At 43.6% G+C, this 16,989-nt stretch overlaps 1 protein-coding gene across 1 annotated transcript in view; it reads right to left on the bottom strand.

The window, feature by feature from the left end:
- Window positions 1-12,054: 12,054 nt before the first annotated feature.
- The window catches only part of phf14 (PHD finger protein 14), an 87,450-nt gene continuing 82,515 nt past the window's right edge, over window positions 12,055-16,989 (bottom strand). Inside the window, 1 exon segment of the mRNA XM_071543918.1 lies at window positions 12,055-12,574. Within this exon segment, the coding sequence (XP_071400019.1) occupies window positions 12,497-12,574 (78 nt within the window). The 3' untranslated portion in view covers window positions 12,055-12,496.

Below are 16,989 nucleotides of genomic sequence, written 5' to 3'. Positions count from 1 at the left end.
TCGCTTTAAACCCTTCCTATCTCAACTCCTTTCATTTCGGTGGGTTTGATGACCTTTCCTTTCTGTCTAAAAATCAATAAAGAGCTATTTAGTTTTATAAATGTTAAAGAGGAACTAAACCCCAAGCCAAAATCTGTGTAAAGCCTGACATCTTAAGGTAAAAAGCTTGCTACTGAAATTGCCATCTGCTATTGGCTGATCTTCACCTGTTGTACTCTATAGAAGGTGACATCACATGGCACCAAGGATCAGCCAATAGCAGATGACAATTTCAGTAACATGCTTTTTACCATTAGATGTCAGGCTTTACACAGATTTGGGTTTGGGGTTTAGTTACTCTTTAAGCTTAAGGTACGTAACAAAAGACTCAATAACAGTATGAGCAGCAATTCAGAATTGAGCACGAAAGTCTTGCGGTGTGAACGGAGCCTAACTGCTGCATTAACACTTCACCAGGGACCTTATTGGCCACGCTAACACTATAGCCGCATATGTAGCGAATGCGGGACAGTGCATAGCTCAAGCCCCCCCCATCGGCGCAATTACCCAAAGATGACAGTCTCGACTAATCAGTTAATACAATAATAGTTTGCGGCTGCACCTGGATCAGCGGCGGCGCTCCGGCTTGGCGGGGCCTGTCAGCGTCCCACTAATTCAGTGATGAATCGGAGCAATTGTGTATTTTATGGGCGCCGGAATGAGCACCGTGCTTGGTGAAGGAGCGGAGAGAGGAACAAACCGCTCATAAACAAGCCTTCAGTGACAGATCAGCCAATTCATGGAAATGTAGGAACGCCATTACCTCCACTTGTAAAACCACCGATGACCTTTAAATATGTGCAGAGCTGGAGATATGGGCTCTGCCTCTGGAAGATTATTATAGATTCCTCAGCTTTTTTTTTTTTTTTACTTTCGTTCTAGGAGCTGCTTTATCTGCACCGGTAGAAAAGTTCTGCACTTCAGAGGGCATTTTCAAGTATCTGTCATTTTTAAGACTGTACCAACCCGAAAAGGAGAGGAGGCTCAAGGCAGCGCAGCCATGTTCCAATCTGGGAAGAAATCAAGAAACCAGGAAAACACATATAATTCACACGTTAATTCTTAAATCCAGTTGACCTTCTGAGTCGCTAAAATAGGTTTGGTTTAATATTGGGTCAAGTGAGGCAGGGGTCACACTGGAAACGAGATATTTATTTAAAAGGCGCACTTCACCCACAATCGGTTAAGCCTGTCACTCCCAATCGAGCACAGGCAGGCAATTGACTATCCCAAGATGGATAAAGGAGGAGGTCTGGCTGTGGGGTTAGACTGACATATGAGCCCCATAATGGCCTTTTATTAATAATTGGATGCCACCAAGTCAGTGTCATACAGCTCTGATATGATTGATTACATATTTATTGTAGAATTGATCAATACTACACTGGTTGTCTATGGGAAGCCCTCAACCCGGGTTGATTCTAATGAGACATTTTTTGAAGTATACATGTATTATTCTTCTTATTATTATCCTGGGTTTCAGTGGAGAGTTTTAGTGTCCCATGATGGTCTAAATGCAGTTTCAGAGGCTTTCCCACCCTGACAAGAATAACATTCTGGAGGGGAAACACTGAATCCTTGTAATTTTAAAAAATGTCTGGCATGAAAATGGTTAAATTTAGACTTTTTCCAATATCTTTAAACATGCACACAATATTGCTTATCGGCAGCTTCAGTCCAAAAAATATCGGTGTCAGTATCGGGCTTCAAAACCCAAGTCGGTCCAACCCCTAATACAAACACACCAGGTTCATTAGATTTTCACCCAAATTAGCGAAACGACTTGTGTGCCAGGTTGGGGTGGGGGGGTGAAAACGGCAGTAACTCACAGACAGACTCCTGAACAAGTGTCGAGGGGTTCCGGGCCGATGTGGACCCCCCATCTCCTCGGGAGCCAATCAGGAGGTCTATTTTTAGAGGTTGCGAGCGCAGCGCGGCTCGGGCAGCAGATGGTATTTGAGAGGGAGCGGGGCGCAATTTACAGTAAACAGATTCTTTATCCTTGGCAGGTCATGGAGAGAGCTACAACACTACGGCGATTTAATAAGAGTGCTCAGGCAAACGCTGGCAGGACGAGGCTTAAGTGAGACAGAGTAACCTCAACTGCGACTGAAATGCAGACTTTGGCAAAAAACGAGCCCCCGGAACTAGTGATTTGTTTACTTTGGCAAATCGTGTATCTTTGGGTGCAAAAAAAATGAGGATTCAAATACTGTACGCCCTGTTATGTTTCCACAGAGGGAAAGAGACTCTCCAGGCTTCCCCAAACGACGATTCTTGGAGGCCGGGAAATGTACTGGAAAGACACAGAGGAAATATTGTGACCACAGATGCATTCTTCCAGGCACTTGTATGTAGTTAAAAAGCCTTTAATTTGAGATGGCGAAGACATTAAAAAACACCCATATACAGTATATTAGCCTAAGCCATTATCAGGGTCTTGGGACAGTTTTTTTTATGCCACAAGAACATATGTGGTCTTAAAGGAATAGTTCACCCAGAAATGAAAATTCTGTCATCATCTACCCACCCTCATGCCAAATGAAACACAGGTGAAATGTGTTAGTCCATATAACACACAGGGAGGCTGCAGCACAACTTGGTAGCAGCCTTCTCCAAAACAACTGAAGTCAATGGGGACCTGTTCTTTAGAGTTCCAAAACAAAAACAGCCAAACAATCACACTGTGAATAGAAAGACCTATACACCATTATTTGTTGCAAATCAATCCGCTGTAGTTAAGATTTGCACTAAATGATGGTGTAAATATACTGTAGGTCTTTTTGGAACTCTGAAGAACTGGTCCCCACTGACTTCAGTTGTTTTGGAGAAGGCTGCTATGGAGTTGTGCTGGAAACCTCCCTGTGTGTTATATGGACAAATTTCACCTGTGTTTCAACTGGCATGAGGGTAAGGAGATGATGACAGAATTTTCATTTTTGGGTGAACTATTCCTTTAATATTTCCTTTTTTTTTTTACATGCCTCTTATGGCCTCACAGGCCATGACCCCATGTTTGCAGGTCACAGGTGAAGCCATTCAGCTCAGTTCAATCATATTCATATCAATACATATGATTTCCCATAAGTAAAAGTACAAATTTAGAATAGACATTAAAGATCAATAGTGGGCTTTCAAGTGACTTAATGCACCATCTGGCAGCCATATTGGAGATCCACAGGGCTTGGATAACCGGATACATATTTGAATAGACATGTTTGACTGGGAATTGATCATTTTGTCACAATATCTCTGATCAATTTTGTGTCAGCTTGTTAGCTAACCATGGTTTCTGGTCAGCTACCCATCACTGTCCTGTTGTTATCACATTAGCACACTAGCTAACATAGCAAGCAGAAGCTAGCGTTAGTAGTGGCTATTAGCCATGGGACACTAAAACTCTCCACTTAAAGCCAGACCAATGAAATTCTTTTAAGAGGGTTAGCAGCTCATTGGAGTTTCATTACAGGTTTTACAGGCTGACACCCTGAAGCTGTTGAGGAAACTCATCCTGTCAGCAGTGGGCGACACTGACTGGCCGATATCCGATTTCTTATTGAAAGGCCAGTATCTGCACAGTGCTATATCGGTCTAGCTCTCTGCGATACGCAGGGGCGGACTTAGTGTTTTGGGGGCTCTAGGCAAAGGCAAGTATGGGCCCCCCTGACTCCCAACTCTCGTGTTTTTTAATCCTTTCTTTCTATATATAATCTTGGGTAGCTTTGATAAAAAAAAAAAAATGTTTTTAACTTAGTAGTAGCTCAACTACTGATGCAGTGTCAATGAAAATGAGCTTAAAGTCAAGTAGCAGTAGTAGTAGGGAGTAGGATTGAAATTATGTATTGTAATGAAAACAGGGGTGTTTTTCAATAACAAATTGATTAAAAATAGGTTTCCATTAATTCTATTCTTGTCTTTTGTGGGGCCCAAGGAAGTCGTCTACCTTTGCCTGATGGTAAGACCGCCCCTGGCGATACGGCTAAGGATTTGCTAAGGAAAGGCAAAGAGTTCGGACGGCAGAACCGGAGGAACGGAGACATAAGTGATGCGTCTGTCCTTGGCGAAGCGAGGAAAAACGGCATTAGGTTGATCCGCCATGCTCGGCTGTGTCCTTTAAAGGTGGGTGTTTTATGAGACGGGGAGGTGGCGGCGGTGGTGGTGGTGGTGGTGGGGGGGGGGGGTAGTGTTACTGACCCCAACCGAGAGCCTCTACCCACTGTATAATACAGTTTATGGCTGATAAGTATTGGTGCGCTACAGACAATGAATGCACTACTGCTGAATATGTCATTTCACGGAGACTCTTCAAACGGGAATGAGGCTGAACACGGGCCGGACTTTTAACAGTGTTTCCCCCCCCCACACACACACAACAGTATTAGAAATGGGGGGGAAAAAACTCTACCTGCAGCAACAGATAACGTCAGCAGCACATAATTCTCCATCATCTCCAGCCACTTTCGCTATAGGGTCTTTTACCGGTCGGGGTATTTCTCGAGGTACGGCCTGATAATTTTTAGAGGGGGGGGGAAAGACAATTCTCTGTTAAGGCTCACTGGTGGGTGATGTCTGTATGAATTACACCTTCCATAAAGCTGTAATAGGGAGGACAATCAGCACCTGGTATCTGTGCAGCCTTGCAGGGTATTTACCTTTTTATGTGGGTGTAAATTTGACATGTACCAAGGACAAGCCTCGTTCCCAGACATCTCTCCCTTCACATCGGGAAGTATTTGGCTCACAGGCCCACATGAGCACATTCCCACACCAGGAAGAGAAGTCCATAAAAATGAGGACGCAAACCGATACACGGGGGCCGATATTGGCCTTTTATTGAAAATCAGATCTGGTCCGGTCAGTGCTGTCCACGTCTGATATGATGCAGTTTGATTGAATACATATGCATGAATATGTTTTAGTGTCCCATGATTGTCTAACGGTTGTTTCAGAGGCTTTCTCACCCAGTCAAGAATAAAATTACGGGGGATATACTGAGTACTTTAAATTTTTTTGGTGCCAAAATCGTCAAATTTATCTATCTTGAATATTGGCTATTGGCAGCTTCAATCCGAATCCCTAATACAAATGTAAAAAGGTATTTTACAGCAACGCCAAATCCACACAAATAAAAGAGAAACAGCTATAAAATACAAAAATGAAAGAATATTTTTAGATGTACAATAGTTCTGTAATTCAGCTAATGCGCCTCTTTCAGCCACAAATTATATAAAATGAACTACCGCCCTTATCCAACTTATGCAAAATCAGCTGTATAAATACATCGTAAGTATGAAGCGGTCTGCGTAAGTGCTCTGATTGCTGCTTGTTGGAGCTGTCATAACAGCGGCAGGTAAAGGAACAGGCTGAATTATGGGCTGTTGGTTCTGTTGAGTGATCTGAAGGGAGAGAACGGAGGTGGGGGGACCATTACTGAGCCCCGTGCAACACATGGAACTCAATATAGACTAGTGGCAATCCTCAGATTCCTCGTTTTTTCAGTTTTGTCTCCATCTTCAGCAGCTGTTTCCTGGGAAAAATCCACAGGAAGTGATGCGTTTCCGTTGCCGGTTTGTTTGGGAGAAACAGAAGAAGAAGAACTGGGTAGTCAGCATGAGCAGCGATAGCCGCCGTGGCTGAACAAGACAAAGAAAAGAGAAACTCAAACCACATCGACAGAAAATCCAAGCTCCGCCCACACTGTTTGATTGACAGGTGGTCTCTGGGAAGTGCAGATACAGAAACACCACAGCGATGAGGCTGAGCAACAAAGATGGAGACCTTGGAGAACTTGAGGATTAGCACTTGAAAGCTGCTACATGCAACTTTTCTCCTTGAGACAGGAAGTGTATTGTTGGTCTCAGTTGGTCAAGTTCCCGCCTCAGCACCTGTCACTCCTCTTGATAAGCTGTCATCTAGCCTGTGGCTGAGGTAAACGCCATCCATAAAGCCTCCGCATGCGTGGAACGTTTAGCCTCGCTGTTCTTTCTTTTCCTCCTGCTTTCCTCAATTGTTGTTGTTGCTGTGACTTCCTGCTCTGTGGCTGTTACGCTGCACTCCATTGGAAGGCGGAAGTCGATAGTTCCCGAGTCGGAATTACCGACTTCCAATCTAAATATGTTCCAGTGCGTCTTCTCGGGAAAACGTGGTCGCAACACCCTTTGCCCGTTAACGTTAGGGAGTCATTCCTATGTTCCCAGGGTCCTATGTTCCCCAGATTTATATGGCACATAATGGGAACATGACAAAGGGTCCTATGTTCCCCAGTTCTAGGGTTAGGGTTAGGTTGGTTGTGTGCAGATGTTTACCCAGAGCTCTGACCACAACTGTTTCACAGAACAGAGGGGCTTTTTACCAGAGCTATCCAGGTTAGGCACTGGCCATCCACCGTAAATAGATTGCACCTCGCTCCAGCTGCTTTGGAAGTAGGAAGTAGTAGTAGGAGTAGTAGTGTTATTTAGGGGTTAGGGTTAGAGACCTTCAGAATCAAATAAAATGATAACCACTGGTTTTGTTGTGTTTGTATAGCTGTTTTGAAGCCTTGTTCCAATAAAGAAAACTGGATAATATTTATGAAATATTTTAAGTTGAAATGGGTCAAATTTGACCCGAACACAATAGGAGGGTTAATGTGTGTTAACAGAATATTGAACTGGGGAACATAGGACCCTGGGAACATAGGACCTTGGGAACTTAGGACCCTGGGAACATAGGACCCTGGGAACTTAGGACCCTGGGAACACAGATACGCTCCCAACGTTAGCTATCTGACAATGTTCTAGTAACGTTAGCAGGCTAGTACATGCTAGCAAAGACTTCTATCTAGTAACGAAGCACAAGTCACTCAATTACATTACAAATGGAAAGTACAAAGTTGTTACAACACGTTTTCGTATCACAAAAACTACATATCAAGTAAAAATAAGTTTTATTAAGTACAAATTGATGCAAAGGGGATTCAGTTCACTTTTCACCGTGTGCGCCGCCGTACTGCTGTGATGTCATCTGAGTTTACGTCGGAGAACTCTTGTGGAATGGATCTTGCCCGAATTTCCGACTGGGAACTCCAACTTGAACGACCGTTCTGTTGCACTTTCCGTGTCGGAAGTCGTTTTTTTTTCCGAGTTCCGAGTGCAATGGAACGCAGCATTAGCCTCACCTTGATAGCCACAACCAGCTCACCACTGGCCAAATGGTACAGTACACGCCCCAAAACATCTCAAAATCATTGAAAAGCCAATTTCAGACAACAGGGAGGATTCAGGCATGAACACACAGGTCACAGAAACACACAGACTGATAATACAGAATATATCACATTTATTTATTGTTATTTTACTGTGAAAAAAAAGTGGCACATTGCAGCTTTAATTCAAGCCTTAAAGGAATAGTTCACCCAAAAATGAAAATTCTGTGTTAAATTGTGTGTTATATGGACAAAACTTCACCTGTGTTTCAACTGGCATGAGGGTGAGTAGATGATGACAGAATTTTCATTTTTGGGTGAACTATTTCCTTTAATCCTAATCTAGCCCCTTGAAGAAATGAGGACCGACAAAACGCACTCACTCCGAAAGGTCTAAAACTCAAACTGGTCCTCACAACAGTAGTAAAACAAGACCCCCCCCCCCCCCCAACACACACACACACAGTATAGTATATGTAGTCAGAGCAATAAAGGAGCAGAAAAAGACTGTCATAACACAGCAAACCTGGAAAAGGTCACCCGAGCACCTTTACCACATCGAGGAGATGTTATCACAGGAATTATCCTCCGCAATTAAAACTGAGAAACGCAGAATAAAAAAAATAAAAAATACTCTCATCTTCTGGTAAATGTCGCCACGAGAGCAAATCTTATATCTGCCGTTGTAACTCAAGCTCCGTGTTCGACAGCAGCGAGGGGGGGGGGGGGGGGGGGGGGGGTGGGGGCGGCGGGGCTGAGTTATGGAGGTCAACGCTGTCAGAACAAAGATCTGTCTGATTAAGATCCAGCAGTGTGATCAATCTGCAACCTTATCAGGAGCAGCATTCCCGTTCAGGAACGTTCCACAGCTTTACTTAGGAGCCTGTTCTTAAAGTGGTAATCCTCTAGTTCCTTGTTTTCTTTACTTAGCCTCCATCTTTGTTGCTCAGCCTCCCACAGATCACCTGTCAATCAAACAGTGTGTCCAGCACTGTGACGTCTTTTCCCCTTGGATTTTCTGTTGATGCAGTTTGAGTTTCTCTTTTCTTCGTCTGTTCAGCCACGGCGGCTATCGCTGCTCATGCTCAACTACCCGGTTCTTCTTCTTCTGTTTATTCCAAACGAACCGGAAACGCAAAACGCATCACTTCCTGTGGATTTTTCCCAGGAAAGACCAACCAGACACCGGCTGTTCAGAACAGCAAATGTAAAACTTTCATGAACTGGATATAGGTTGGATCACTGTTTTGTTATATCAATCAGTGATAGAGAGTAGCAAAACAATTATTCATATGAAATTGTTAAAATTGCTGCCTTTGGTGCGTGACTTTTTCTAGTGTGTAAAAAAATAGTGTGCTTTTGGTTGTTTTCATACAGTAATATTGTGGTTAAATGACTCCTCTTTAATCATTTTCAATATCTTATATATATTAAGATGGAACTACAAAGATCCCCGTGAGGAAATTGGGGCCTTGCAGCAGCAAACTGTATAGCTGAAAATTTGCAGGTTTCAGAAAGCCAAATTTATGACTTTTTAAGACATCTTAATACTACCTGGAATTGCATTTAAGATCAATTTAAAAACAAAAAGAAACAAAGCTGTCAAAACCAGCCTGTTCCTGACCGAACACAGCTAATGAAAGTTGTGAAACTATAAATGGACAGAATAAGAAAAAGGACAACGGGAAATTAAGTGTTAAAGGATAAGGCCGGTGTTTTTGCATTGCTTACCGTCAACAAATGCTATGAAAATAACAAAATCAGCAATGATTTTGTTTTCCCAACAAGTCTCGTCCATGTAGCCGGTGCCCAATGCAGCCATAGAACTCATTGTATTAAAAAGCGTAAGAAACCTGTCATTACATGGTGGAAAAGTAAGACCTCTAATAACTGGATTTTAAGACATTTGATACTTTTGAAGGCTTTAAATTTAGATGCTTTATATTAAGACTTTTTGAGATATTTAAGGACCTGCAGATACCCTGAATTTGATACAGTGATGTAGTGGTAAATAAAAAAGGTGGATAAAGTGATATAGTGATACAGCACATGAAAATAGAATACATTAATAGAGCAAATAGGGGATATTGAACATAATGTAACTGACAAAAATGTGGAAAGTAGAAATAAGAAGGATATGAGAATGTGGAGAAAACAGTATGTGAATTTACAGCAGATATACAGGATGTGCAAAAGGTTCTGTTGTGTTCGCAGACAGGTTTATTGTTGCACTTTAGCACTTTTTTTTTTTTGGGGGGGGGGGGGGGGGGAGGGGAATACTGTATAAGGAGAAATATCAGGGCATTACAGCTGGCAGAGGCATCACATTCAACTGCTTCAGTAGCCATGAAAGTCTGTGTGCTGTGATGGCGAGGATGTAATCTGAACGTGAAAACGCAATAAAGACAGTCGTTTTTTTTTTTTCTTCTTCTCTCTCACTCTCTCTCTCTCTCTCTCTCTCGAGCTGGCTGTTAAGCACCGCTCCATCTCTGCATATCTCTATCATTAGAACCTGTTTAGTATGCGGCGGGTGTAAATGGGAGATTGGCGGGGCACCGGGTGGCAGAGCGGGCCACTCCGTCATTAACGTGCCCATCGCTGTTATCGCAGGCCTAATGACATCGCTCTCAGATGGCATGCTGGGAGCTCGGCGGCGGGGAGCCCGGCTCGAGCGGCTGCGAGGCGCCGCCGCCTCCCCGCCATCAATCCTGCGCGTCCCTTTACCAAAAATCGGAGGCCTCCAGATAATGTCTTTCACGGTTCAGCGGTCTTACAGGGCTTCCCTCCTGCCTGGCCTTGAAATGGGCAAATTAATAGTTCCTTTGAAACAAATTGGAATTACACCCCTCGATGCGTTAATGTCAAAATGCTAGAGCGTTGACGTCCGGGGTTTGAGAGGTGATGGAATATGAAGATCTGAAAGCTTTTTTTTTTTTTTTTAGTTTTTTTTGGTGCGTGAAAAAACAGAGACAGGAGGAAGGGAAGTGTAAATTAGGCGATGCGCCGAATGTGAGAGGATTGTCAAGATACCCCCTTACACACACACACACACACACACACACACACACTCCTCCCCCCGCTGAGTACATGGCCTGTGTGTGAATGGGAGGCTGAAAGTCTTTTGTGTCGCCTAAATATAATCATCAACATTAAGAGCATTAAGAGGGAAACCCTTTTGACTCGGAGGCCCAGTGAAACGTGTGCGATCTCATGAAACGTTATCTAGTACTCAATACGTTTTGTATGATCATTTTCCATGGAGTTGCGTGGCAAACACATTTTAGAGTTTCTTTTCTATCTTTTTATTCCTGCCAAATGCCATTCTAATGGCCTGAGTTACTTCCAGTACTTAGAAGAGTGGTTCACGTGTACCTTGAGATTTTGCTCAAATGTAAAGAAAATATGTTTAAAAAAAAGAGACTGCCTTCAACGCATCAATCAAATTCAGTGAGCAATTAATCAATTTGTTATCACAAATATGTTGAATGCAATTTGGGTCCTGTTCTGCAGGTTGTTGTATTTGATATTCTGGCTTTATGTCATATTTTTAAATAATAATTTATGGCGACTGTCATTCTCATATCTCACCATAGTCAGGCATCGACACCAAAAAGGCTGAACGCTTTTAATGTGCATTGACTATCAATGACAGAGAAGCAAACATTTTTGCAATTCAGATTTATTGGCACTTTAAGGGATAATTCCAGATTTAATATGAGAGTCTGGTGGTTCTTTGGCCGGACTGCAGTCTCTGGTCCGGATGAAATCAAATTTGCATGTTTTGGTTCTCTGATAATAGTCATAAAAAACTACTTGAAAATGTAATCACTGCTCATGCGTAGGGAATGGGTGTTGTTAGGGGAAAGGTGAACACGCTTCACGCGGGTAAAATCAACCTCATTTAGTGTTAAATAAAGTGTTGCAGTTGATTTAAGAAGATCGTTTGGCCATGAAATCTGTTGTTTCTGCCTCTATGGCTTTAATTTGCCATTATCAGTCCCTAAACTATGCTGATGTGGGAGTGATTATTACCAGAGAGCCGAACCATCCACACTAGTTCACCTGGACCTTAGACTACTACCAGGTCAAAGAACCATGTGGCTAAAAAAACAACACAAAAAACAAAAAAGACAAAAAAAAGGCCAAAAGAAATTCTCCTTTAACATTTACAAAGTATCTAAATACAAACTCTGAGTAGACACGTTTCCTGAAAGCTGCACATGGAACATTTTATTACAAATCCAATAAAGAAATATACTGGTGTGTAGCACTTGTAGATACTGTAAATCAAAGGTAAAAAGTGTTTTGTTTTTTTTAACAGGGGAAACTAAAACTCCTGGAATGAGACTCAACAGTTCACACAATAGAGATGTGACTGTCAGCATTTAAAATGGAAGGAGTAGGAAGAGTTTTCCCCTTCGTGTTCGGTTAGTAGCGTGTCACGGACAGTTACGTAGGCGTAAAATACAAAAATAAAATCCTAAAAACTACAGAGTCAGTAGAAATGGAGATCGGATCGATGAGCGCGTTTTGAACTCGCTGACGTCAGTGTGCTTGGCAGGGAGAGAGGTGTTTAACGCGGGGCCTCGAGAGAGGGGAAAAAAAAAAAAAAAAAAATTCAACACCGCTCTGGTAAGCTTCGTCTTGTAAACAGGACACTGAGGATACTCCGTGCGTACGCGCCGTAATGCTGATTATTAGTGTATGAAAATAGATTGCGTGGAAAATGTCTGGTCGGACTCGTAAATACATCAAGCGGTCGGCCGTTAACAGTCAGACACGTCCGACCAAATGCTTCCCCCCCCCCCCCCCCCCCGTGTGTTTATCTCTGCTGTAAAATAACCACAGTGGTGGGTGCGCCCCTGAAATCATAAATCTATCCCGGGGGCCGAGATTATAGAGGTGGAAGATGTGGCTGAACGACGTTGCCACGCTGCTTCATGAAGATGTTTGAACAAGGTGAGGTGGGGGTGGGGGGGGAGGAGGGGTCGGCGTTGTCGTCTCCAGCTTCCGTCCGTTTCAAAATACAAACTCTACCCCTTAAAATCTAAACATACCACCGTTTTTTTAATTACAGTATTTTCTAAAAAGACGCCCGCCGCTCCTCGGGTGGCTAAACTATCGCGGAGTGGAAGCTAACTCTCGCTGGCTGTCTAGGAACGTCGAGACTGTGCGATGCGGTAGAAAAAATTCCCGTGTGCTATCGTCCGAACGGAAAGAAAAAAAAAAAACCCCACGAGGACCTAGGAGGCGTCCGTTTCCCGATCGTTCCGTTCAGTTCGGGATCTCCTGCTCGGCGGCTTCCTCTTTCACGGGGTCGTCGTCCTCCGGCGGCGGCTCCTCCTCTTCCTCCTGGAAATAGATCAAACATCGTACTGTCACATATACAGAACGAGGTAATTGTGAAACATGTCGTCCACCGCGGATGAAAAACAAAATTGCCGCTACCTTGGTCTTTACAGCCAAGGTGCGTGAACTTGACAAAAGTTAGAAAGGAAGAACAAATTCCCCTACCAATGGAGGTTTTTAAAAAATGTCTTTATTGGTACCTTATTGCACAGCCTTCATCAAGGGTTCATGACATTTTTAAGATCCATTGTCTCTCATTTCTGGTTTTCTGCCAAAATGCGTTGGTTTTTTCACAAATCAATACAGACCCTAACCCTAACCCAGCCTTGACCAGAAGACATACCCTAACCCCAACCATGGGGACCTCATGCCTAAACCCAAACACCTGCTGGCCTCTGGACAACCGGGACCACGTAAGGGATGGACAACCTCAACCAGATGTCATACCCTAAACCAGTGGTTCTCAACGTGGGGTCTGGGGACCACCAGGGGTCCTTGAGGGGGTTCCAGGGGGTCCCCAGCAAATTGATGAACTGTTAAACTTTAGCATTATTTCATTTACAAAAAGTTAACACACTTAGAAATGTAGAAGAATGACTATTTGATCATAGTTTCACTGTTATCTATACCTACCAGACAGATAGATATGTTTTTGTCCAGAATTCCATGACTAACAATAAAAATATTCTCTGATTCGGGTCTGAGAGACAGAATCTCATCAAATGGGGGTCTGTGGCTCTAATGTGGACTAAATTAGGGGTCCTTGATATGAAAAAGGTTGAGAATCACTGCCCTAAACCAACCATGGGGACCTCATGCCTAAACCCAACCACCTGCTGGCCTCTGGACAACCGGGACCACGTAAGGGATGGACAACCTCGACCAGATGTCATACCCTAAACCCAACCATGGGGACCTCATGCCTAAACCCAACCACCTGCTGGCCTCTGGACAACCAGGACCACGTAAGGGATGGACAACCTCGACCAGATGTCATACCCTAAACCCAACCATGGGGACCTCATGCCTAAACCCAACCACCTGCTGGCCTCTGGACAACCGGGACCACGTAAGGGATGGACAACCTCGACCAGATGTCATACCCTAAACCCAACCATGGGGACCTCATGCCCAAAGCCAGCCAACTGCTTGCTTCCAGAGAACCTTGACCATGCCTATTACCCAGTCTTAAGTGATATCTATGAGCTTTGCACGGACAGGAGCGTTCTGATGACATGCGACGGTCTTGCCAGTGGCTCTCTGAACAACTGTCCAGTCGTTGGATGAGGCAGGGAGAGTCATGGGATAGCTTTCTGCAAACCTAACCCTAACCATTGGCCTCCTAGATTAGCTGAAATTGTCCCCCATCAAGGATGCAGTCCAACTCATCAGTATAATTATTAAGACGTACCATTCCCCCAAGTTCCACCAAAATCCGATCAGTGGTTTCTGGAAAATCGTGTGTTGCGGACATTGACCGATCAAGTCTCCCAGTATAGAGTAATTTATCAAATGGACGTCGATAAAAGACCAGGGGCTGGTTGCACAAAACACCTTAAGTTAAGATTTTCCTTAAAGTCCGAGTTAAGGTTTCCTTAAAATGTTCACTTAAGTATTTAAGGTTTTCTCCTCATCTTGGTCTTATACTTAAGGAGTCCCTTAAAGTTAGTTGCACAAAAGACCTTAGCAACCAAAGTAAGGAAAAAAACTAGGTACCTCTGACTCTATCTTAACCACAACATGGCTGAGTTTATGGCAATAAATGAAGAAGTTGTTATATTTTTTTTGGACCTCTTGGATGGACCTATTCACCAGACTTCTTGAATTAATTTTTGTTGCAATTTCCTCCCACATTCGTTGTTTTCTGTTTGCTGTTATTTGTGGATCAGATTTACTTTTTAGTATGTGCTTTCTTTTATTGTATTCCTCCAGAAGTATAATCTTTTCCTCTTCTGACCAATTTGGTGTTCTTGTCTTCTTTTCTTCTGCCATTTTTTTTACTATCTATAGGCCAACTTTGTGAGACGATAACAGGTATTACAAGCGCAAGTGCAAGCAAACAAACGGTCTCCATGGAAACTGTAGAATTTTACCGCTGTAAAATCTCTTTCAATGTAGTAAATGTCTCAAGGTTTTTCCTTAACTAAGGAAACCTTTTAAGAGATTCTGTGCAACACCCTTAAGTAAGTCCCTCAGCTAAGGAGAAATTAAGCCTTAAGTGTCATACTTAAGGAGAAAACTTAAGGTGTTTTGTGCAACTGGTCCCAGTCCTCATTTTTAGTAACTACAAACACAGCATTCCCTCAAAGCATGTATGTCAGTCCTAGAACCAACAAAAAGAAGGCAACGTGTGAGGTAATGGGAAGCCATTTCCACAGAGCGGAGAGCATAAGTCATGGCGGGCCGGCCGAGGAGCCAGCTGATTTAGCAAAGCAGACAAAGTGAAAGTGACAGCGGCGAGAGCTGCGGCGGCGATTAAACGACTCTGACAGATACAATTATCCCCCCCCTCCGGAGGTTAATAAACACATCTACACACTATAATGTGCGATCACCAAGTTAGGGTCACCGGGCCGCAACACGTCATGAATCCACACGCTGGCCTCTCTTCTTTCACCTGCAATTCCGATTGAAAGCAGATGAATCGAGGTTTCAGTACCGCGCGGGTTTCTTGTGTACTCGCTAGGATATACAGGGAAGATTTTTCAAAATAATTTCTCCTCATACCTGGCGCAATCTGTTCCCTGTCTACAGCGATTGTTGGGAAATCTACTTTCAAAAGAGCGATCCTTGCCCCTCTATGCCGATCTTTGGGGAAGCTATTTTTAAAAGACTACTTGGAAAATGAGGCTTTGATAAGAAGAGCTTCATAGCATCTTTTAACAGTGGATTGTGATGCAGAATTTCACTTGCAGACTCGTGTATTATTAGACTTTTGGACAAATAACACAGTTCTACAGGACGTTTTCCCTCTAAAACATGAAAAGAATGACTGACTGTGAATAAGACCATCTTTAACAATCAAGCAAATACCAAAACAAATCAAAAGATGATCTCATCTTAAAAGAAAGTTAAAGCCTGGTGAGAAACTTTAGGTGCACAGATTCTTTTAAGAGTTTGACTTGTATCCGGATAACCTTTCAAAATACAAGTTAAAGTGATGTCATACAGTCACGCACTGTATCTAAAGCTCGCCCAGTCAATTTGAAAGAGAAATAAGATCTGCCATCCGGTGAATCAAAACATAAACAAAGCCTGTTATGGGGCTGCAGTGTTGCGACAGGGGATGCCGCATAGCAATTAGAGATCGGGGCCTTTTAAAAGTAAAGGGTCTGTAAACCTGCGGCCTTTATGTGCACAGGCAGAATACAGCGAGGAGCGCAATGGACTGTGCAAGATTTACACAACAGAGTGAGCTCAGCAAATCCATTTGTGCTCACATTCTCTATTGCATTCTTTTGAAAATTAACTGTCTAGCAATATTCATAAAATGGGCGAAAACAGGTGATTGTGAAGGCTCTAGTATAATTAAAAGGGAAAACATCTCATGTAGCTCAACGACGACTAGTAAGGAAAATTGAGACTTTAAGTGTCAATTATAATGGGAGGAAGATGGAGCTCATGTGTTTCCTAGATTCTACTGCCTATAAATTAAAGTGGAGGATCCACAGAGCTAGTTAGCTGTTCAGGCTTCTCAATAAATAATAAATTAGGGTTAGGGTTAATGCAAAGAGCGCTCCATAAATCATCTCTTTACTAACAGCAGCCTTGTCTTCGTCTCTGGACTAATCTTGATATGCCGTCTCCCCTGAAGAAAAATGTGTTACTTTTTCCTGAACTCTGGATACTTTCTTCTGCTCGCCCATAGGGCGATATAAATCTAGCTGTGGGGTGACACCTCATGAACTCCGCCGCCGTATACACTTGTGCCATCCACCAAATCTCCCTGACAAGCCTGCCAATTTTCCAATTACCTGTGGCGCCATCCGTTATCGGAGGACCAGTCAGCTCTTAAATGGGAAACAAGAGGGGAGGTGGGGCCACCGCATGCTAACTATCTCATAAAGCCAGAGCTGTGCCTCCCATGCCTCCCTCCTCCCCTGATTTAGTGTCTGTCCCTGGGGAGAGGGGTGACACCCGTCCTCCTGGCCTCTCAGGACCTTCAGAGTATTTCTCATGTTCTCTTTACCACCCCCTCTGCCACCCATCATTCCCGTTTCCGCCTGAGGGAGAGGAGACGGGCGCCCGAGCTCCGCGGCTACCGCGCCGCTTGGCCGTCGCTGGCATTATCCCGCTGCCTGTCTGCCTGCCTGCGGAGCGTCTTCCAGGCTGGAGAGGGGGGGGGGGAGGGGCGGGGAGAGACACGGGGCAATCTTCATCTGTTTTCATGTTCCGGCTTCTTTGCGTTTCAGGGGAGC

Source organism: Centroberyx affinis, unplaced genomic scaffold (genome assembly GCF_046629955.1).
Source record: "Centroberyx affinis isolate AG114_WGS23_722 - 3 ecotype Tasmania unplaced genomic scaffold, CSIRO-AGI_Caff_v1 ptg000241l_1, whole genome shotgun sequence".
NCBI lineage: Eukaryota > Metazoa > Chordata > Actinopteri > Beryciformes > Berycidae > Centroberyx > Centroberyx affinis.
Note: the sequence above shows the minus strand (reverse complement) of the source record. Positions and strands in the feature narration are given on the sequence as shown.